This window comes from Mustela lutreola, chromosome 3, assembly GCF_030435805.1.
Source record: "Mustela lutreola isolate mMusLut2 chromosome 3, mMusLut2.pri, whole genome shotgun sequence".
Lineage (NCBI taxonomy): Eukaryota > Metazoa > Chordata > Mammalia > Carnivora > Mustelidae > Mustela > Mustela lutreola.
The window spans coordinates 54,484,014-54,507,801 of NC_081292.1; the positions used below are offsets into that span (position 1 = coordinate 54,484,014).

The 23,788-nt window shown below is 41.2% G+C and overlaps 1 protein-coding gene across 6 annotated transcripts in view; it reads left to right on the forward strand.

Moving 5' to 3' along the window:
• The window catches only part of TPD52 (tumor protein D52), a 102,706-nt gene that overhangs the window by 72,675 nt on the left and 6,243 nt on the right, over positions 1-23,788 (forward strand). For 3 of the 6 annotated variants that reach the window (XM_059166155.1, XM_059166153.1, XM_059166150.1), the window contains exons 2-7: positions 6,155-6,270; positions 11,300-11,448; positions 12,964-13,065; positions 14,170-14,196; positions 21,734-21,775; positions 23,253-23,301. In XM_059166155.1, coding sequence (XP_059022138.1) covers positions 6,155-6,270; positions 11,300-11,448; positions 12,964-13,065; positions 14,170-14,196; positions 21,734-21,775; positions 23,253-23,301 — 485 coding nt within the window. The remainder of the gene's footprint in view (positions 1-6,154; positions 6,271-11,299; positions 11,449-12,963; positions 13,066-14,169; positions 14,197-21,733; positions 21,776-23,252; positions 23,302-23,788) is intronic. The other 3 variants (XM_059166151.1, XM_059166154.1, XM_059166156.1) reach the window with 3 other exon arrangements.

The following is a 23,788-nucleotide window of genomic DNA, read 5'->3' on the forward strand; positions in this document are numbered from 1 at the left end:
CATCCCAGGACACTGGGATCACGACCTGAGCCGAAGGCAGCTGCTTAACCAACTGAGCCACCCGGGGGCGTACCAGTTATAGAAAGTCTTGAAAAGTAGTTGATCTTAATTGGGTCAAGGGTCAAAGGTGAATGGAAGGGCAGTTGGGTGGGTGCTCCAGTGTGAGGTGGGACGGGCTGCAGCCATAGCCCGGGGCGGAGGGGTGCTCACCAAATCCTAATCATGCTGTCATTGTCATTGTCGGTTCAAAATTTGTATTTAAAAAAGGCTTTTTTGCTTCTTTCTCCAGTTGAAATTTTTGGGAGGATATGTCACGTAGGTGGGTATGCATGGGACAGGGAAGAAAAACTTGGTTTGAATAAATCTTTAATTGGTACATCAGTCCAAATAAAGCATTATCAAATGCTTTGTTCTTGGCACCGTGAGTAGTAGCAAGATGAAAAGAGGACGGTGGGACATCAGGACTTTATAGTCTGACCTAGGGACGTGGTCAAGACTGAACTCTTTTTCCATTCTTCCTTGTTCTTCCCCACCACGCTTGCTCATCACACACATTTCCGCTGCCTCCGAAGACCGAAGCACTTTGTTTTCCTCCAATTACCAACAAGTTCTCAGAAGCGTGGGATATTGTATTTCATCTCTTCCAAGGCACTGTGGATTTTAGCATGTACCATTAGAGTATTTGTTCATTAAGGGGAAAAATTGCTACAAGTTAAAAGCCCAAGAGACACTGATTTAATTCTACTTAAAATTTTGTATGCTTATTAACACTCTTTTCGATTTATTCAGACACATGTGTTGACCATGACACTCCCGTTCATGTATTTTTTTTTTTTTAGAGTAAACCAAATTACCGTTTTCCTGCAACACCTTCCCATGCATTGCCTAGCTTACTGGAATTGCTTTTCTGCTGGGAATAATCCGTGTCTCGCTTTATTTTCCGCACACAAAATGTTGTGATGCAGGCTTTCTTGAACGAGAGGTCTGTGATGTTCTCAGTCGCCGACACCCGTTTTGCAAATTTTGGAGCACGTTTCCCGGGTGACAGCTATGCCACAAGGACTGCTTAATTGATTGGCTGTTCTTGAGTTCCCAGTTGTAAATGTAAGGGAAAAAACTGTTTTAGGATTGATGGGGCGTGATCCCGCGGTCTGTGTTCATCTTCCCTGTCACTCCACTGGCGGTGGGCCTCTCACCTGGGCTCCTAGCCATTCCTGGCACTTGGTGGGCTCTAGGCTCGCTCTCCACTGCAGAACTCTTCAGGGGGAGACAGGCAGACTCTGCACATCTACAGGAATTAAGGAGGTGGCTAAAATAGTAACAACCAGAAGGAACAAATTATCCCCAATCTCTGATCACTTGGGCTCTGTAATGGTATCCGTGACCTCCAGCTGGGGTCCACACGTGCTCTTACACCCTCGGGGGATGTTGGAAGCCCCCTGGAGAGGAAGCCCCAGCCCTCTGCTTCGAGCTTGTCCTTTGTCCTCCCTGCTCCCTGGAATTTCTCTAAAAGAAAGTGAAGGAGGGGGCGCCTGGGTGGCTCAGTGGGTTAAGCCGCTGCCTTCTGCTCAGGTCATGATCTCAAGAGTCCTGGGATCCAGCCCCACATCGGGCTCTCTGCTCAGCAGGGAGCCTGCTTCCTCCTCTCTCTCTGCCTGCCTCTCTGCCTGCTTGTGATCTCTGTCTGTCAAATAAATAAATAAAATCTTTAAAAAAAAAAAAAAAAAAAAGAAAGTGAAGGAGCAAGAGTTTGGAGTCGGAAAACCTGCATTTTTAATCTCACCTGTGATTCTGGGCAGATTACTAACCGCAGAGGGTCACACTTTCCTGGTGGGGATAAATCGTACTGCTTTCATCAGGCGTTGGTTGTAAAATGTTTTTTTTTCAAAATGAGATAATGTGAATCTCCCTGGTTGGTGGATTAGATCTCAGTAAATATTGATCAGGGCGCCTGGGTGGCTCAGTGGGTTAAGCCGCTGCCTTCGGCTCAGGTCATGATCTCAGGGTCCTGGGATCGAGGCCCGCATCGGGCTCTCTGCTCAGCAGGGAGCCTGCTTCCTCCTCTCTCTGCCTGCTTGTGATCTCTCTCTGTCAAATAAATAAATAAAATCTTTAAAAGGAAAAAAAAATATATATATTGATCATATGTTGTCCCTCTTTGCCATCTTTGAAAAACAGTTTTCCATCAGATTCTGAGAACTATTAAAATTAATGATTGAATAAGAATTTTTTGGGGAGTTCTTACGGTTTTAAGTAATTACATGTTAAAATGTTCCTGTTTCCCAACTTGTGTTGTGAATTAGAAGTCAGTATTTTTTTTTCTCCTAAAGCCAGACTCTGCCTCTACAATAAATATTGCACTCTTGCTGAACATAGGGGGAAATTGGATAATACCTAGAAAAACTAAGGCTCTAAGTTTGGAGAGACTATACATTTGGAAGAGAGATTGCTTTTGACCTCCTCTGCCAGGTTCTTTTCCTTTGTATAGAGTCTATTTTTTTTTCTTTATTTTTAGAGATCTTATTTATTTGACAGAGATCAGAAGTGGGCAGAGCAGCAGGCAGAGAGAGGGGGAAGCAGGCTCCCTGCTGAGCAGACGGCCTGATGTGGGGCTCTATCCCAGGACCCTGGTTCATGACCTGAGCCAAAGGCAGAGGCTTAACCCACTGAACCACCCAGGTGCCCCCTTTGTACAGAATCTTAAGTATTATTGCTTCTAGGTCTCTTACAGGTGTGAGCTTCAGCCCCTACTCTTGTCTTCATCTGTCCTTTGGAAATCAATGATTTTAAGTATATACTTCCAAATCAAGCTCAGTTCAAAATTGTAACCCCACCATGCATTCAGGTGTGTTACTGTGGGCGAGTTGCTCTGTAAGCTTCAGTTTCCTCCTTTGGAACTGGCAGAACTCTGCATCACAGAAGTGGTGTATGTAAGTGATGTAATGTGTTTGGACCACTTAGTTCAGATTTGTATATTATACATAGAATGTACTCTGGTGGTGCTGGCTGTGGTTATTCATAATTCTCTTAAGTCGTGATGTTATGTTTTTGTTGTTTTGCCACTGATTTCGATATCTGCCTTTTTTGTTCTTGTTTTGTGTTCCTTAATTTTTTCATCCCTCCCCACCCTGTTTGGTTACCCTACAACAAACCACACCTTAAAATTGAATTTTGATAATTTGCTGCCACCTACAGGCTGATATGGAAAAAACCAGAACCTGTAATTACTAGTGATTGGGAATATAAAATCTCAAGGTTATCTTGATGTCCTGAAGCCAGCTGTGGACAACTACATGTCCCCCTTTTCTGAGACGTTTGTTTTCCCTGGCAGCCTAACTAAATACTTGGATAGTATCAGAATCTCCCGAGATTGTTTCTGGAATTGGGCAGCTGTGCATAAAGCGTTATTAGTAATTAGATATTACGTTTTCCCCCTTAAGCAGACTTACAAATTAGTATTTATTAAAAAAACATGAAAGAGCCTTTGTTTTTTAAGGTATTGTTTAGCACCAGAGTTTTTTGGGGATTTTTTTTTTTTTTTTTGAGTCCTGTTCTGGTTGGAGACTGGAGAAGTCTGAACAAAACCTTAAAAATAAAATAAAGAATGTTTATAATTAACTCTGTGTGGTTCTTACTGTATTGTCATATACGATACTGCATTGTCATATACGATTGCTACCGTATACTCCCATCTTCAGTCTTATACTGTCTCGTCACGTAATCTGGCACAGGGGATATGTTTGCAAGCACACACGGGCCCTTCTCAGTGATTTCTGACGATACATACCTTATCCACAGTTTGATTTGGCTGCAGTTGGAGTATGAGGGATCCAGTGGAGCAGGGGGTAGGTCCTATAAGGCCTGGGTGCTAAACAATGGGGAATTTTGTCTGGAAAACGACAGGGAACCAACCACGAAAGGATTGGAAGCCAGACAGTGACATGATCCGATTTCTATCACAGAATTCTCTTGGGCAGTCTGAAGATATTTTAGAGGGGGCCTGCAGAAGCAATTACTCATTGAGCTTTTTTTCCATCTACAGATTGTACCTGTCACACCTGGTCTGTGCATTAGAAAGCTTAATCATATTCTGTTTCCACCTCTAGTTCGTGTTGTTTTTTAATTCTCTTATTTGTATTACTTTTATTCCTTAAAGTGTTCTGTAAACACCTTCCAGATAGGCTCTCTTTTGGTACCGTTACGCTAGTGATGATAGCTGTTACAATTATTAGGTGCCATTAGCAGTTAATATGTGACAGACCCTGCAACAGGTGTCTTTGTACCCTGTACCCGATGGACATACAGGCTGTGTCATTGATGCGTATACTTTGAGGTTTGCCGTGGTGCTGGCCGCTTGTTGAACAGCGAGGTTATTTTCCCTCTTTCCTTTCCTGTGCCTGTAAAGTCCATCATCTGCTGCCTGGCATCTTGATCTGGGCGGGAGAGCACATAGCTCTGTGACTGAGCTAGCCTGTCTCAGAAATAACCTAGGGGTGTTGGGAATCTGCGATTGCTCTAATGCCCACTGACAGAAAGAGGCAAAGAGCAGGAAAAGGAGGAGACGTTTCTCTGGTCCCCTGTGCCAGAAATCTGTTGCCAGAGGAGACTGAAAACCCAGACCTCTGAGACATGGAAATGCACACACAGAGCTGTGACTAGGATAAGGCAAGGGAGGCCAGCAGCCACCTGCCTTAGCTGTAAAATTTAAGAGGGCACCAAGATGCTCTGCGATCGAGACCAATAATAGATTAATGCAGTTTTCAGAAAAATTAGAACAAAAGCACAGTGAGCAAAATACTGAACTTTTAAACAGAGACAAGATCAAGAATGGTACTGTGCAAAGCCATTTTGGAGCCTGAGGTGGAAGGAAAAGTCCATGATACTGAGCGCATTTAAAATTTTGATATTTTGTTCATTATAGATTCTTTGAATTAACTTTGATTTTTTCAAAATATTAAAAAAGTATTAAAAAAATTGGGGGGGTACCCCCTTATATTTTGCACTCAACATTTGGGGGGCTGCTCATGGACCCGTTGCATGGGTGACTGGGGAGATGAGAGGGGAGAGTTGTTGAGGATCAAATGCCTCCTTGGCCACTCAGAGAAGTTCTTAAGTTCTTCCTGAAGGACTCCTAGTGGTTGGCTCTGTGCCAGGGGAATGGCTGTACCTTGTTGGTCTTAAATAATGTGGAAAACTTGTATGTTGCTGTTGATCATTTCTGTGTACATTGGGACTTTTAAAGGTTATCTGGGTTTTTATATAGATATATATGTATATAAAAAGACATATGTATAATATATATCATAATGTCTGTGTTACAGATATATACCTATAATATATAAAAATAAAGATACATATAAAAAGACATGTATAATATATATGTCTGTTACAGATATATACTTATAATACATAAAAATAAAGATATATGTATATATTTTTTAAAGATTTTATTTATTTATTTGACAGATCACAAGTAGGCAGAGGCAGGCAGAGAGAGAGTGGGAAGTAGGCTCCCTGCTGAGCAGAGAGCCCGATGCGGAACTCGATCCCAGGACTCTGAGATCATGACCTGAGTCGAAGGCAGAGGCTTTAAACCACTGAGCCCACCCAGGCGCCACAGGAAGGTGTTTCCTACCTCCACTAACAATGGAAAGAACTGTAATAAACTTTATTTTTAAAATTTTTAAATTTCTGTAGGTGTTGAGTTTGTTCAGTTCTTGACTAGATTAAGTGCTAGATTTGGTTAGCAGAGGAAGCTAGAGACATTTACAAACCCCTTTCCTTGTTAGTGTGAATTACTAGTCCTGCTGATTTACTAGGTTAGCATTAAAAGTCCTGGCAAGATCCCATTCACGGCCTGCTCTGACTCTTCCACTTTGCGGTAACTATATTGTGACTGAGCAAAAGAACAGAAGCTACGCCATTGCTGTATTTTCCAAATTCATACTTGGCAGAATAGATAATTGGGTAGTTTTTTAGTGGTAGCTCAGACTTTTGTCCTTACAGGAAAAGCCAGGCCATTTGAAGGTACAGAAAGTTGATGTGTGGGTCCAGTCTAATTGTTTTATTCTCGCGGGGGCAGTGGAGGAGCCTAAAGGAGCATTTTACTTCACATACCTTACAGACATTTTTTTTTTTTTTAAATTCCAACCAGGTCTGCTGAGAACAGATCCAGTCCCTGAGGAAGGGGAGGATGTTGCTGCCACGATCGGGGCCACGGAGACCCTGTCAGAGGAAGAGCAAGAAGAGCTGAGAAGAGAACTTGCAAAGGTCAAGACGCATTCCTTTTGGGACTTTGTGCTTCGCACTCACAACCTCATTTGTGCTTCTCAGGCACATGGTAACATCTCCTCCTCTGTTCCAGGGGAGAGAAAGCAACATACAGTGACCTGTCCTAGAGCTCTGGCATTGGGGAGAGGAAATAAAAGAATGTGATGCTTTCCTGTGAATACAGATATCTACTGGGTGAAGTGGGTCTGAGAAGTAGTCGGGAAGGAGGAGCACTAGTGAACGTGACCTGGGGGGCCCCACTGGGTCTAACACTCTTGGCTTTTCAGCTGCATCAGTGCCTGTGTTCTTCCCTTCGCTGTGCTGTGGATATACGTGGGCTCTTCCAACCTTCTTTCCCTCCCTCCCTTTCTCTTTCTCTGTTATTCGTAAAATTAACCGTTTGAAATCAACCACAGCAGTTAACGCTTTCACAGTCTTTTGCTGCTGTCACCTCTGTGTAGTTTCAAAAACGTTTCCATCACACCCAGGGGAGACCTGTAACTCATTAAGCTGGGATCCTCATTCACCCCCGCCCTCACCCGCTGGCAGCAATAACCTGCTTTATGCCTTGTTTTCTATGGATTTACTTCTTCTGGATATTTTATTTAAGTGCAACCATACACGTTACCTTTTGTATGTGGTGTAATGTTTTTGAGGTTCATTCTTATAGCATGTATTGTGAATTGGTACTTAACTATTTTTTTAAAAAGATTTTATTTATTTATTTGAGAGAGAGAGAGAAGGAGACACACACCCAGCACGTGTGTAAATGTGATCTAGGGGAAGGGGCAGAAGGGGAGGGAGAATGACAAGCGGACTCTGGGCTGTGTGTGGAGCCTACACCGGACTTGATCCCATGACTCTAAGATCATGACTTGAGCCGAAATCAAAAGCTGGATGCTTAACTGACTGAGCCCCCCAGGTGCCCGTGGTGCTTTATTTTGAATGATAGTCCATTAGATGTGTGTACCACATTTGTTTATCTGTGTGTCGATGGAGGTTTGGGTAGTTTCCACATTTTTCCTATTGCAGATACTCAGCTAAGAACATTTATATAAAAATACTCGTTCAAATACCTATTTTACCTATAGACCGTTGGGTATATACCTAGAACTGGAATTGTTGCATCAAATGGTAACTCCATGTTTAACTTTTTTGGGGAACTGTCAAACTATTTCCCACAGCAAGGATGCCATTTTTCATCCCAATCAGCAATTTCTCTACATATTTGCCAACATTTATTATTCTCTTTCTGATTATGGCCATCCTAGTGAGTGTTAAGTGGTGGTATGTCATTATAGTTTTGATTTGTATTTCCCTAGTGACCAGTGATATTGAACATTCATGTGCTTATTAGCCATTTGTGTATCTGCTTTGGAGAAATGTCTGTTCAAATCCTTTGCCCAGTTTTTTAATTGTTTTTGTTGTTGAGATATAAGAGCTCTTTTCCTATTCCGGATATTAGACACTTTTATCAGATAGATGATTAGCAAATATTCTCTCCTATTCTATATATTGTTTTTTCACTTTCTTCATAGTGTCTTAATGCACGTAAATTTTAAATTTTGATGAAATCTAATTTTTCTTGAGTTGGTGGTGCTTTTGGTGTTATATCCAAGAATCCCATTTTCAAAGCTCAGAGCATGAAGATTTACCCTTATGTTTTCCTCTAAGATTTTTAGCTCCTGTATTTAAAATGCCTTTGATCTGTTTCAAGTTAATTTTTGTTTGTGGTTTATGGAAGACATCTAGCTTCTTTCTTTTGTATGTGAATATTTAGTTTCTCCAGTGTGCCTGAATGAATGCTCATGGCATCCTTGTGAAAAATCAGTTGCCATTGATGTAAGGGTTTATTTCTGGACTTTGGTTCTATTACATTCATCTCTGTGTTTAACCTTTTGAGAGTACCACACCATTTTGATTATTATAGCTTTGTGGTGAGTTTTGAAATTGGGGAGTAGGAGTTCTTTACCTTTTTCTTCTTTCTCTAAATTGTTATTTAGGGTCCTTTGCAATTTCTTATGAATTTTGGAATCTACTTTTCTACCCCTGAAATGTGCCCTTGGGGTTTAGATAGGGCTTTTATTAAATCTGTAGCTTGATCTAGGGGCGTATTGGCCTCTAAGCAATATGGAGTCTTCTAGTCACTGAACATGGAATATCTTTCCATTTATTTAAGATGTCTTTAATTTTCCTTTTAGCTGTGTTTTGTTGTTTTCAGTGTATAAGTCTTGTATTTCCTTACATTTATTCCTAAGTATTTTATCCATATGTTATGGATACTAGATCCTTATCAGATATATTCTTTGTGCCTTAAAGATCATTCTTTTATATATATATATTTTTCCATTTTTAAAATGTGTATTATATATATATATATATATATATATATATATATATATATATATAGTATATATACATTGACTTAAGGAATGGTAGCTGTGATGTACTGAGCTAGGTATGTTGGCAGCACAGTCTAACCAACAAAAGTGGGGAATGCACTGGGCCATGGTTTTGTTGTTTTTTTTTTTTTTTTAAAGATTTTATTTATTTATTTGAGAGAGAGTGAGAGAGAACATGAGTGAGGAGTAGGTCAGAGGGATAAGCAGACTCCCCATGGAGCTGGGAGCCCAATGCGGAACTTAATCCCGGGACTCCGGGATCATGACCTGAGCTGAAGGTAGTTGTCCAACCTACTGAGCTACCCAGGCGTCCTGTGGGCCATGTTTTGTTCAGTAAGATTGACAGTGGTCTTTCTCTCCAGCTGTCATTAGGGAAAGGGAAACTTCAGAGGAGTGTTAAGGGGTATTTATCTTTTAAGTCTGTTCTTTGGAGTATCTGATAAGTTGGAGTTGGGCTAGAGAAAGAGGTAGTGGAAAGCTAATAGTGTGCAGTGAGAATTAGCCAGTAAACTGAGAAGTGGAGCCCAAAAACCTGGGTTGAAATTCTGGTTCCTACATTGTTAGTTTGATGACTTAGGGCAAGTCATTGAACTTACTTGATTTTGAACCTCATGCATTCATTGTTGCCTTTTTCTTTCAGAGTCCACTTAAGTGTGACTTCCAAAACTGGTACAGAATGAGAGGTCCTGTCTGACAAGCACAGAGGTCATCTTCATTCTGGACCTGCATTCTAATTATTGCCCTCTTAAGAACTCCCTCTGGGGAGCTTGGGTGGCTCAGTTGGTTTAGCTTCTGCCTTTGGCTTAGGTCATGATCCTGGTCCTGGGATGAGCCCCAAATCAGGCCCTGCATCAGGCCCCACATCCCCTGCTTAGCTGGGAACCTGCTTCTCCCTATCCCTCTGCCTCTTCCCCCAGCTTGTGCACACACTCGCTCTCAAATAAATAAAAATAAAATCCTAAAAAAAAAGAACTATGTTTTGTTTTGCTCGCCACTTCGCTTTTGATTCATTCTTCTCTCCTTTTCTTGAGTAGTATTTTTATTTTGTGTTCTATAAAGATTTAATCAGTGAAAACAGTTTATTTAACAATGCTATATTTTTAAAAAGTTCATTTTATTTTTTAAATTATTTATTCGGGAAGAGGAAGAGCAGAGAGAGAGGGACAAGGAAACTCTTGTCCAATGAGGGGCTCACTATAAGGACCCTGAGATCATGCATGACCTGGGCTGAAACCAAGAGTTGGACACTTAACTGAGCCACCCAGTTGCCCCCATCGTATGTTGATTTCAAAGGCCATGCTGTCTTTGGAATCATAGAAGTGTGAGGTTGAGGCTGAGAATACGGCTTTGCAACAAGCCATGAGAAACATCTTTTGAAGGGTCTTGAATATTAATGACTATCCCACCCTTTCAACTTCCTGGGACAGAAGGTCTCTTCCGAGTGAGGTCTCTTCTCCTTGTTGGTCTGCCTCTTGCCCTCTGTTTTTCTGACTCTGACTTTTTTTCTGCTTCATAAGTCTTTTCTGTTCTCCCTAGCTTCTGCATAGAGTTTTGTCCTCCTCATCTATTTAAGCTATTGTATCTCCTCATCTCACTCTGCCCTGCCTGTACTTCAGGGTTTCTTTATCCAAGTCTTTCCAGCTTCTACTTCAGTGTTAGCTCAGTTTCTCAAACTGGATTTCTGAATGAGAGAGCCTGTGATCATGGAGCATCTTTTATAGCAGGCCCATCACTGGGTGGTGGCCGCTCATTGGGTTGGCTGTCCTTGGGTCAGAGGCCTCCCTCTAACTGTGCAGCTAATTAAGCCTGGTCAGTCAGCATCAAGGGGGTCCACACGGGACTTCTGGGGGGCTCTCTGGTTTGATTTACTTACAGCTGTGGCTTTGGCAGGCCCTGGGATAGTCATTTCCAGTATAAACTCATATAAAATGTACAGGAAGGTTGGATTTCAGTTTGACTTGGCTATGGATATTTGAGTGGAGAGTGGTTTGATTTGGTACACAAATACAAATTTTGTGTGCATTCAAGTGGAAATGTCCAGCTGGAAATACAGACCAGGGGTCAGAGAGTGGATGGCAGAATAATTTGATTATTGTCTGTGTGGAGGTTTGAGCCCTAAGCTTCCAGGAGATAGCAGAGTAAGGAAGTATAGAGAGAGAGGAGAAGCCTAAGGACAACTCAAGATAAAAATACAAAGAAGAGGAAAGAGGGGTACCTGGGGGTACCCTCGGTTTGTTAAGCGTCTGACTCTTGATTTTGGCTCAGGTTGTGATCTCAGGGTCGTCAGATAGAATCTGTCATCAGGCTTCACACTGGATATTGAGCCTGCTTGAGAGTCTCTCTCTCCTTCTGCCCCTTCTCTCTACTTCCATTTGTGTGCTTGCTCTCTCTTTAAAAAAAAAAAAAAAAAGAATGATTATAAAAACAAAACAGAAAAGAGAAGCTCTACAGGAGAGATCAGCATGTAACCAGTTAACTTAACAACATGCTGTATGTTGTTTTTAAAGAGACAAATGAATCAAATGTTTTTAAATGACTCCAGAATTTTGAGTACAGTTTTGCACTAATAATCTTCACTTTTTGAATGACTCTTGCTGTATTTTTGCCCCATCTCCCCTTCCTCATAGGTAGAAGAAGAAATCCAGACTCTGTCTCAAGTGTTAGCAGCAAAAGAGAAGCATCTAGCAGAGATCAAACGGAAACTTGGGATCAACTCACTGCAGGAACTAAAACAGAACATTGCCAAAGGCTGGCAGGATGTGACGGCAACATCTGCGTACGTTCCCTTGATCATAGATTTTTCTAGAGAATGTAAAGGATGCTTTTGCTCCTTTTGTCTGGGCAGGAGAACTGAAAGGAGATGAAGATGCTTCTGTAGCTCTTCTTTGGACTACACAGGGCTCTCCCGCCCAGTCCTCAGGTGCATCTGACTCTTCTCTAACTCTGGTCTTCCACACTGTTCTAGGGGATAGAAAGAAAACCAGCCTTGTCTGTGAGCTGAAGTAATAACATTTAAGTTCCAGCAGTGTTGTATGTTGACTTGCTGGAAATGCGTCAAGTCGTCCTCAGAATGACTGCGTAGGGTGAGAGGTGAGGTAGTCAGAGAGAAGGAAACAGGATCAGGGAAGGTCTGAGGTCACAAAACTCAAAAATGTCAGGGCAGGATTTGAACTATGGGTTGACCAAGTACAGAGCCAGTCTTTCTTCACCCTTCTTCTATACAGCGCAAGACTCGGTTCATCACCTCCGGTGGGTGCTGGTGGCAGAGGCCCACCCCTCAATCTTTTTGTCTTTTTGATCACACAGATTTTGATATGGCGTGACCATCATGCCGTTTTGTGTCCCTGCACACACAGGAGCAAGCTTCTAGGGACAGATTCTGAAGTGCGTTCTTTACTGTCTGTGTCTTCGTTCCCGGCGCTGAGCTGGTGACCAACGCAGTGAGGCTGACAGCATCCTGACAGGAAAGCTCTAGGTGCCCGCCCCCTTTGAGCCACTTTCTCCTACAGAAGTCCAGGGAACTAGTCTTTTGACTGTGTATCACCATAAACTTTTGTTTTTAGTATTTCATCTTGATGGGATAAGTAAAAATGCTGGAGCATTCCTCTCTGTAACGTGAGGATCTTAACCTCTTTGTGGCTCTCATATTCATTTGTTTTTCTTTTCCCTTCACTAATCCCTGAATAGATGGGAAGAGGGAGGTGGTCAGTGATAGCTTTAGGTTCTAGCAAATACCACAGTCAGGTCATGTTCAGTGTCGCACCTTTTATGTACTCTGCCCAGAGTCCCCAAGTCCTTATTCGGTAGCTCTGCAGACCTGCAAAATTAAAAGAAAAAAAAATTCTTGATAGCCCATACAATTTATTTGAATAATAAAGTACACTTGGGCCTTACCTTGCTTCTAATCCCTTTTTAGGACATAAAGTTAAAAAAGGCATGGGAGGAATTTGATTTCATTTTTGTTTTCTTTGGCTTCAGTGGAAAAAGCCTTTGGCTCATTTTCATCTCTTCTCCTGTTTTTGCCCTGTACCCTGATTTCCTTGGCCCTGTCTTCCTAGGCCTCCTTCTGTGTGGCCGTCCCAGGGCGCTGGTGAAGACAGCCCACCAGTGAGGGGTAGGAGTCTGGTGAGGGGGTGACACCCCCGGTGGTTGGGAAGGAGTTTGGATGTTCTGAAGACAAAATTTGTTTTAATTTTCGAGAGCTCTCTGAGAGGTGGTGATTGTGCTTTAAATAATTGCTATTAGAAAATGGTAGCTTAACTTTTCTTTGTTCTTTTAAAATTTAACATAGATACAAAAAGACATCTGAAACCTTATCTCAGGCTGGACAGAAGGCATCAGCTGCTTTCTCATCTGTTGGATCCGTCATCACCAAAAAGCTGGAAGATGTAAAGTATGTCCTCATTTCTCTTTGCTCATTAAGTAACTGAGGCAAATTGAAGTATGTTGTGGTTGTGTTTACCTCCCGACTTTGGCTGTGGCTAATGCTGGATTCTCTTTGCGAGTGAGGGAGGCCACTCCTTCAAACCGGACCTGCAGTTGGGCCTAAATTATTTTAGGTGGAGCCTTCCGACTTTGAGGCATAGCATTCAAAACAGTCATCTTACGAGTACATTTAAGGTTGTTGGAAAATTCTGGTTGTGTACTTTTGTCCTTTTAGTCCTTCCTGACCATGCAGGGTAAGTATGTCTCTCTTAGTTGCAAATGTGTGGTTGTGGGCCGAGCCTGTTGTCCCGCTGGGGACACGTCCAGGAGCACTGCCTGCACGCTTCGACTGAGACCTGCCTTCAGTTCTGTGTGGGACACTGTTAAACACCGTGGTGTGGTGACAGCGTGCTCGTCTGTGTACTGATGTGTACTGACTTGTAAGCTCTCTCTCCATCCACGCTTAGGCCCAAATCTGGATATGGAGCTTTGCTTTTCATTTTGCATTTATATTTTAGATGAGTCTGCAGAATTTTTGTGGCAATTTCGATAAAATCACTTCACAGTGCTTTTGTGTGTCCCCCATCGTGCCGCCGCCCCCTGCCCCATGTCGATTAGAATAGCGCTGAAAGTGACAAACATGGTTTACATTTGCTGTGCTTCTGTTGGCATGAAGATTTTTTTGTTTTACCAACCAAAACCCCAGATTGCATGACTTTGTGTTTTTCATTTGCGGGGAATGTAGCTTTTACAACCAGAATTTGGTTGGTTGAATAAAAGTTTGGCAGTCAATGTACTTATGCTCTATATGAGAAAACCAAATGACTTGCTTATTTGTATCTGGACTATTGACATTCTAAGCATTGTGTAATAAACATAGCTTACTGGGATTCTTTGGACAATTGATACACATCTCACAGGTGCTCTCATTCCTTTTCACGCCAGCTTGTTTGTATTTTACTGCAGAGTCCAGTTAAAACCTTAACACAACTCTTAAAAAGTAGGTTATTTCATTATTGTAGATTTACCAGAACTTCCTTTCTTTTTTAATGCTTACTGTGGCTTCTTGCAGATTGCAAGCCTTTTCACATTCCTTTAGGTAAGGAGAGCTCGAACCATCCCTGCAGCGCAGCTGGTGTCTTAAGACAAGTGTGCTCACATAGATTATCACGCCACGTTGGGTGGTTGTTTGTCCACGATGTACTTTTTCTTGCGTTTGGAGTATCTTTCTCTAGTGCATACCTATTTTTAAGGGAGGGTTTCTTGTATCCCATGGGTAACGGATAAATTAAAAGAATAATTTGACACCGTGGTTCAGGGATATGGAAATGATTTTGACATTTCTTATTTATTTATTTTTGGCGGGGGGAGGTAAAAAGAAGCAGCTTAACCATGGCATACAGAATTCCTCCCTTTTAATGTCTGACTTTGTTTTTGATGCTTTCATTTCTTTGGTGCTTTTGTAAGGATGTTGAAATTCTTCACGTGGGTCCCATTAGGTATCTGTAATAGACTACGTATGTACGCCTCATGATGTTAGCCTCCCATCTTATACAGGTTACTCGGGATATTTTTTTTAGTATGGTAAAATATACATAAGGTAAAGTCTCCCACTACTCTGTACTTTTCCATACTGGTTTTTATTATCTTATAGTTTTTACTGTTTTTTAATTTCGTTCTTAAAATATACACATAAAGAGATTTCATGGTTGCAAAAGGAAAAATCATCTACTAGGCTTAAAAAAAAAAACACTTTAAAAAGATGTCATCCCAGACCATGCCTTTTAGAAGAAATCTTTGTGATGTTGAACAATCCTCTCTGTCTCCCATACAGACTGTTTTATCCAGTTAATAGAGAAAACAAAGTTGGAGGGAGGACTTTTAGAGAGTAAGCAGGAAAGGCAACATGGTAGTCTTCATCTCTGTTCCCGTGAATGCGAGTTATCTTCTCAAGTATTCTGTCTTCTTAAGTAAGGAAATATGTACTTAGAGCTGAGGTCTTTCTGTCCTAATGACACTTGGCCCTGGAATTCAGAGAAAATCATAGGGGTAAATAAACTCTAAATGCTGAGTTATTTAGCGTGAAAATAGTGCTTTAAAAAAAAAATCAGCAGTAGGAGGTGATTCTGTATCTTTGGTATTCAATTAACAATGTCCCAAGTGCTCTAGGCAATCTGTTAAGACCATTTTATCTCAGGTTGTTTGGGTTGAGTGATATTCAGTCACATAATCCATTCTGCTAACATGAGATTGCATTTTGTGGGACAGGTCCAAAGAACATAACCACAAATCAGATACGGTTTTTATATGGAAAGACCTTAGAATCTTTGAGTGGATGGAGTGGGGGATTTTTTTTTTTTTTATCCTTCAGAGCCCATGGTTCTTGGTCATGGTGCTTGGAAGAATAAAGAGGTAAACCAGATGAAGAGTGGTGGGCAGCAAAGCCAAGTTTGTTGAGTGAGAGTCAGTTTTACTGAGGATGAGACAAAACTCCCCAGGAGGGAGGAGACCCGAGAGGGTTATCGTTGGGAGTTTCTACGTCTAGGGGTTTTTATGAGATGTTGGGTTGTATTATTATTATTATTATTTTTTTAAAGATTTTATTTATTTATTTGACAGAGATCACAAGTAGACGGAGAGAGAGGCAAGCAGAGAGAGAGAGAGAGAGAGGGAAGCAGGCTCCCTGCTGAGCAGAGAGCCTGATGTGGGACTCTGATCCCAGGACCCTGAGATCATGACCTGAGCCGAAGGCAGCGGCTTAACCCACTGAGCCATCCAGGCGCCCTGTTGGGTTGTATTAATCTGGTTAATATGCACCTGTCATCCAATCAGGTTTTTGTCCATATGCTCATTTGCCTATCAGGGAGTTGTTCTCGGTGGGAAAGGGTGGAGGGCTCCTTCCAGGGTGTTGTAGAATAATCCTTTTAGGAGCCAGCCCTGGCCCCTGCCTGCCTTTCTTCTGACTTTCCTTGGTTAATAATATAGCATGTATTGATATGTGGAGGTTAAAGTAAGGGTTTTGATTAAAACTTGGAAATTTAGAGACATGAGATTATCTTCTAAAAGCTAAATTTTATAATTTTCACAGGTTAAAAGTTGGCTAAAGTCACGTAAATCATTTCTAGGCCAAGAAGCCCTGATCGTAATCTGATTTAATGTGTTTGGATATCATAAAAACATATGAAGACATATGTACTAGAAATACATAATAGAAAACCTCTAGAAAGAAAGACTACATTTTTTAGATCAGTGAGTCCAGGGAACCGTACTGGCCCCAGAAACTGTTCAGGAGAGGGAACGTGGAAGTGGGTGTTGACGGTTTCAGTCCCAACAGGGCCTTTTCTCCTGTGGAGACTGATACAGCACTTTCTGCCAAGTGCTGGAAATAGCTGGTTAATCCTGTCAACTACCCTTTGTTTTGAATCCCTGCTTACCCAGCAAGCCTGAGGCGATGATTTCTCTCCCTGACTGGATTGTGGATGATTTGCTGACGTGAATTAGATTCGGCAACGGTTTTTATGCCACATTGTCAGTTAATAAATTGGCACTTGGGATTTAGAAATTTGTCTTACACCGGAAGTGGGTGTGTGAGGAGGACGAAGCAGAGGAAATAAGAGAGATGTAGAGATCTGTTTTGAATGCCCTGAAAATTAGGTGTGGGACGGCCAGACATGGGGCAGGGTAATGGGAGGCCCTGTAGGGACAGCCAGCTCCCCCCACCCCCGGGTGGTACATTCATATCCACCCCTCTCCTGTTTACTTATTTTCTACACATACATGCTGAGCTTTGACTCATGATTTTAATTTTTTGAGAGGTATTTTGAAAGCGCCTTCTCATTTTCCTTGGTGCCAGTATTAAACCTCAGTTTTTAGTATTCGAGTATAGTATAGTAATTCAGTAGTCTCTTTATCAGTACCTTTGATATATGAAGGAGGAAGTGCTCATTAACTTTGCCCTTATTTCCAAAGGAAGTTTCTCCTTTTTATGTGTGTCTTTCTTCATAAAAACCTCTACATTTTTTTTGTGGGGGGGGCTCATTAAAGTAACTCCAGAAAATTCTGTTTTGCTGAAAATTTCCACCACTTAATGGGAAAAGAAATGACATCTTCTCTCTCAGAGAGTGCTTCTTGATTAGAATTTGGGAAGCTTTATTGAACTTTTCTCCCTTTCACGCCCATATTTCCTAATTTCAGTTACCACAGTCATTCATTCATTCATTCTTTCATTCAGAAGTATTTGTTTGAATGCTAGCCATGTGCCAGCCCCTGGTCTGGACTGTGTGGTTCGAGTTCCCACTGAAATAATGGTACAGTGTGAAAGTTTTAAATATAATCTAATGTGAAATAAATGTTAACGTGTGTTTCCATTAAAGTCCTCAGTAGTAGTAGTAATAATAATGGTGAATTAATTATGCTCCAGGCAAGGCTCTGTATAGTCCCGCTGAAGGAGGTGCTGTTATTTATTTATTTATTTATTTATTTATTTGATTGAACAGAAGAAACAAAGCCATCGAGAGATTAAGTGGCTTCCCCAAGGTCACACAGCTAAGTGGTTGAAGGCTGAGACTTGAACCCCAGCAGCACCCTACTTCTGGAGCCAGCATTCTTCTTCTCTGCATTGTTTTGCTTCCCCAAAGCCATGATGGTTGAAGAATATGTCCCTCTAGGCACTGCCCGGTGGTTACCTTGGTTTATCACTTTCAGTCAAGGAATTACCAAGAGGGCAGAACGGAATAATACACAGATAGCGCGCCTGGCACATAGTAAGCATTAACTGTTCACCCTGCCCCTCCTTTCTCTGTGTCCTACCTACTCCTTCCTTCCTCCTCATTCCTCCTTTTATGCCGCCTTCTTCATAGTGATTAGGGGTGAAGAGATCAAGTAGCTGGGTAAGAAACAAGGAAAATGTAAAAAAAAAAAAATTCAGTCTTTTGAAAGAATAACTTTTCTAAAGTAAGAGTAAATACAAGATTGAGAAGCATTTAGTGAGAACCTGGTTGCCATATGGTTTCTTTTTTGGTCAGTGTTTTGAGGAGCCCAGATTTACATTACTACTCTTGATACTACACATTTAAGGGTTGCCATTCAAGATGGAAAAATGTTAACAATATTTGCTGTATGGTTGTTAACTAATCCTCACAATGTATCTATTAGAGACCGCTCTGGCCTCCCAGCAACATGGCTTTTTGCTTCTGAAGTTTTCCATAGTTAAACTTAAGTGAGATTGGAGATGTTAGGTAAGTTGAGGCAAGTTGAGCTTTGTGTAGCTTTCCATAGGGAATCTAGGAGAGCAAGAACAGCTGCCCTGGGAATTACAAACTAGCCACCAACAAAATGGAATTTCATCTATATGTGGATTACAGAGAAGTTCAAATAACTGAGTAGATTTGAAATCGCTGGGTACTCTTTGTACTCCCTATCAACATGGCTACCTCAGATGCAGGGAGACCCACACTTTGTATGAATCTGTGTTACTTTGATCTCATTCTTTGTTCAGTGAGTGTATTTTTAACCTTACTGTGAAATACAAAACCTAAAGAAAGGTGCTCACAACCAAATTCAGCTCTGTGATTTATCACAAAATAAACACTTTATCATTATCACTTCCTTGCTTTTCCTTATGTATTCCCGCATAAATATTAAGTATGTGTATTCTTCCCTTTGTCTTTGCGGCTAACGGCTAATGGAAGTTCAACACTAGCAAGTAGGACCCTGAAGGCCTTACAAGAGATGCTACATTGTTTCTTAGATTTCTCAGAGTGATTATTTTTAACATTCTTCAAGTCACACTGCAGAAATCATTGGGGCCGGTAACGTAAGTGCCCCAGATTGTCAGCTTCTGACTTGGTTTTCTTGGAAGGATATTGGTAGTCCTTTCTTGTAATAAGTGTAAAAATCAAACATTTAAAAAGTTATCTGTATTTCCAATATTATTGTTTTCTCCTGTTAGCCTTATTTGTCAGTTTCCCTTTTTCTTCCTGACGTCTCCTTGCATTGATGTTCCACTACCATCTATCTACTTTCTTAATCGGGGGAGACCCCTTGATTAGACTCATGCGTAGCTCTCCACTGCCTTCTTGTTTCCATTCTCCATCTCCTGATAATTCCAGGTGACTTACAATTCCCTTCTTCAACTTTTAGGGCCCCAGGGCTGATTTCTTACATGTAGTATAATCCTGAAGTAACTTGTGCTCCAGATGTTGAATTTACTACGATTAACTTGATGCACTTAGAATGCATTTTATGATTATTTCTTTCACTTTGCCTTTGACCCCATTCCCTCTTAACTAGCTTGTATGTTCAAGGGGGCACAGAGCTCCCCAAATGACCATTGGAAGGAATGAGCTTTTACATGGTGCTTAGGAACAGTGGCTAGGATTAGCTGTGGACTTCTGAAATTGGCAGTTTTGCCACCTAATTCCTCATTTTGTCAATAGTGTGAATTCAGTCTGTGAGTCCCACGAACAAGCAGTTTATCACACATTCAGCTGTAAGTCTCCTCCTTTTGCCAGAATTTGGTAATTTCTGCCAAAATGAATGTTCTAGCGAAGAGTCTTGGTTATGAGGAGCAAAATATTGTGTAAATTAGCTGACCTAAGAAGGGGAATGTTCTTCACAGAAAGAGAATCCAAGAAGAGGAAAGGAAGCAAGTCCTGGACCCACCCAGACTAGGCGTGCTGATTGGAAAGCTGGTAGAAATCAAGGTCGCTTCCAGAAACCAAGGAAACCACTGTTCCTCTCCCACCCGCTCCCCCCCTCCCCCTAACCATCCCCACATGGTCCTCTCTCCTTCCTTTCCTCTACCTCCCTCTGTGCTTCTGTTCAGTACTTTTTTGGGAACTCGCTTCTTTTGCTGTCGTGCAGCTTTGCCCTTCCTGGTCCCATAAAAGGTCTTCCTCGACACCTAAGCCTGCATTACTTTATTAGCTCACGTACTTAGCCACTAACTGACCAATGGCTTAGTGTCCTAATTACAAAATCCCAGGATAAGAAAAGAACCTTAATTGGTCTCTTCTTGCCCCCCCCCTTTTGTTCAGCACAAACAATTTGTAGATGAGCAGGAGGTTAGTTGTGGTTGGGCTCCACTGATCCAGTTATCATCACTTAGGATGATGGAAAGTGGCTGAAGAAATGTGATTATGCAGACAGACTCTTTAGAAGTCTATCGCAAACTACTGTAATTAAAACAATTAGAATTGTAAACTAAGAGGGATGATTTTTATTCCTCTTTGTCCTTCAAATATGGATCCAGCCCACTGCAGTGGATCAAGGAGGAAAAGAATTAGCAAATTCCTCTTAGAGAATAGTCTTATATCCAAGTTATCTACCACTCTTATAGTATAGAGAGAGTGGTGAGCTGTATGGCTCTTTGCTTCTGTCATGTACGACATTAAGTATGAATGTCCAAATATTTTACCAGTTATTTTGATTGTGAACTGCAAGCATATTTTGATTTATGTCAAGATCATACTTCCATGTCACTACATATTAGTGCAAAACTAGATTGCGGGAGCTTCTTTTGAAACGCATTATCATTTGTAAAACAGATTTTTTTGAGAAAACTAAATCACACATGCAATATTCAAATATAATTGAGAATACCTTGGACTGTCCAGCTTAACCACAGGAAAGATTTCCTGCCAAAAGTGCTGTGCCAGTGATCAGAATATTTCAAGGACAGCAATCATATCATCAATTTACAGTGACTTTGTGAGCCATAATAGTAAAGTACTTTCATTTTGTGAGGCGGTCTCTATGGGAGATGGCTGAGAGTAGATAACCTTGAACCTGGGTGGTCAGTGAACCACATTGCCCTAGAGAAGGAAGCTGGTCCTGGTAAAACAAAGGACCAGATGGTATTTGAATGACCATTAAGAACATTTAGTTAATGGGAATGAAATACAAGTGTCTCTTACTAGAAAATTAATACTACTACTAAGGAGTGATCTCTGATCTGACTTGAAGTTGTCAAATAGGTGATTTATTTTGGTCTGATCACAAATCTGTGGGAGAAAGGCAGCTGCTGGAACCCTTCTCCAGCCTCATTTGTGTGTGTGTGTGTGTGTGTGTGTGTGTGCACGCCTCTTTGTGTGCTTCGTTTTTTTGTTTGTTTGTTTGTTTTTTTGAGGGGAGGCGGTGAACATTGAATTAGGAATCAGGAAGACCCAGGTTCCATTCTTGATTCTACTATGACCCTGGGTAAATCATTTAACTTCTGAGCCTTGGTGCTAGATGACCCACAGTGAAAGCACTGGAGTTTCCAAAGTGCTATAAAATGTAAGGTTGAATTATTAGTTCTATCAACCTATGTGATTTAAATTGGCTCATGAAGGAGCACCTGACTGGCTCAGTCCGTGGAGCATATGACTCTTGATCTTGGGGTCATGAGTTCAAGCCCGTGTTGGGTATAGAGATTATTTTAATAAATAAACTAAAAAAATTTTTTGAAAAATTTTAAACAAATTGGCTCATAAATAAAAATAAATTATTTTGGGAATGACTTTGATCCCCTCCACCTCAAAAAGTAGATTAAGTCTTCATGGTGCCAAAAGAATAAGCTTCTAGAAAGAAGGTTTTTATCATGTCTAATCACAGTACTAATTTCATGTCTATCTCTTTTTAATGCTGCCTCTTAGTATCCGCTCCATTCAACATTCAATTAGCATGCCTGCTATGAGGTAAAGTATATTTTTATAAAATGTACTTGATCTTACTTAGTACTTATTCTTTACTTAGATGTTGAACTTGAACTGTCCTGAAACAGAGACCTGGGGTTCTGCTCTACGTAAGCTGAGTGTCCATATCTGTCAGTTTTCATTCACTCTACGTGTGATGTTAAGAGGGTATGAGAGATACATTCAAGATTTGTGATTAAAAAAAAAAAAACTCTTATATTTTGAAAACCCATAATATTGTTTCATATCTTTAATCTGCTTTATTGAAAACATGAACACGACTCATCTAACGAAGCTGCTTTTTCGCATCTCTAATACGTGTCCCACCACATCTGCCTACATTAGCTTTAATTGCTCCTCTTCTCTTCCATCCTTCCAGTTCCACTTCCCTCATCCCACCGTGACATTTGGAGCCAGCTGTGATTTAATTGTATAGTCCACTTTCATTAGGAAACCCGTGCAAGTGGCATATGTTATTACTACGCTTGCCTCTCTAGGGAGGCAGGGGACTTTTAATCATACATGCTTGGCTAAACTTGTAGCAAACTTCAGAACTACCAGGAGAGCTTGTTAAAGCCCCTTGTTGGCTGGGCCTCTCCTCTGGTTTCTGATTTCTGTAAGCCTGAGGTGGGACCTGAGGACTTGGCATTGCCAACAGCTTCCCAAGAGTCACTGATGCATCTGGGGGCCCGCCCCTTGCCACTGGCTGCCCATCCCCACTGTGGGAGGGAGGAGACCTCGTATTCCCTTCTTCACCTTTTCCATCTAGGGTAACATGAAGGATATTTGAGGTCAGGTGAAGTCTGGCAGTTTGGAAACCCAGATGTGAGCAACATAGGTGCTGTGATCCTCCGTAATTAATACAGATGAGTGGGAAGGCCTGTGAAGGCCTGGGATCCGAGTGCTCTGTCCCCCGGGGAAGCTTTGTGATGTAGACGAAACCACATCTCTTCCTTTCGGTCTCCCTTTCTTGGTCTCTAATGCTGCTCCCTGGAAACCAGGATCCCTGTTCATGGAAACTTACGTGGTCTGCTTGTCCTGCTTGGGGATGTGGGTTACTACTGTAGGACTCTGGCCAGGCAACATGGGAATTTAAACTCGAGTTTTAAAGTATAGTACGGTCACCAAAGGTAAAGTGGCATGACTAGATGGGTGAAATGACAGAATCGATGTTCTAGGTGCCTTTGTTCCCTCTCCTCACACATGTACTGGACTCCAACTGTTGTCCCGTATGACTGAGACAGGCCGTTTGTGGAACTGAAGGTGGTGTTGTCAAAATCTTAGACCCGAAACGGATCATTTTCCCTAGTAATGTCCTACCTAATGATTTGTGTGTGTGCCTGCACACACATGTACAGTTTATCAGTCTCTTCTTTGACCGAGAATAATGGTGAAGAGGAATACAGTCAACTAATGACGCCAAGCTAGTGAGTTTTATTCAGTGTTTGTAATAGAACTCTGTTTTTCTTTCTCTCCATAGAAACTCCCCAACTTTCAAATCATTTGAAGAAAAGGTTGAAAACTTAAAGGCAAGTAGAGACGAATAGTGATGTCTTACTTGGTACCTTAATTTTTTAATTTTTTTTGCTATGGGTAAATTATTCTCATTACTCTTTCTTTCTAAAAGTATTTAAAGAGCCTTAATAACTTTATTTACATTATTATGGGTGATATATTCTCTTTTAATCCATTTTTTGAGTGTATGTTGTAGCATGGCAGAAGCTAAATGCTGAAAGGAAATGTAGGATTTAAAAAGCAGTAGTACTCGAGAACTTTGTGTGACTCAAATACTTTTATAACCAGATAAAATTTAATATAAATTTTATTGTAGAAAATTAATAAGTACATTACAAAAGCACAAAAAGTAAGACACAAAAAAGTTGGTCCTATCACCTAGAGTCAGCGATACGTATGTAGTAGAACTATGCCTTTGTGCTTTAAGAAGGAATTAACCAAATACCACAACATTTTCCTGTGTCATTAAATATTCTTCCTCAAAATTAGGTTTAATGATTG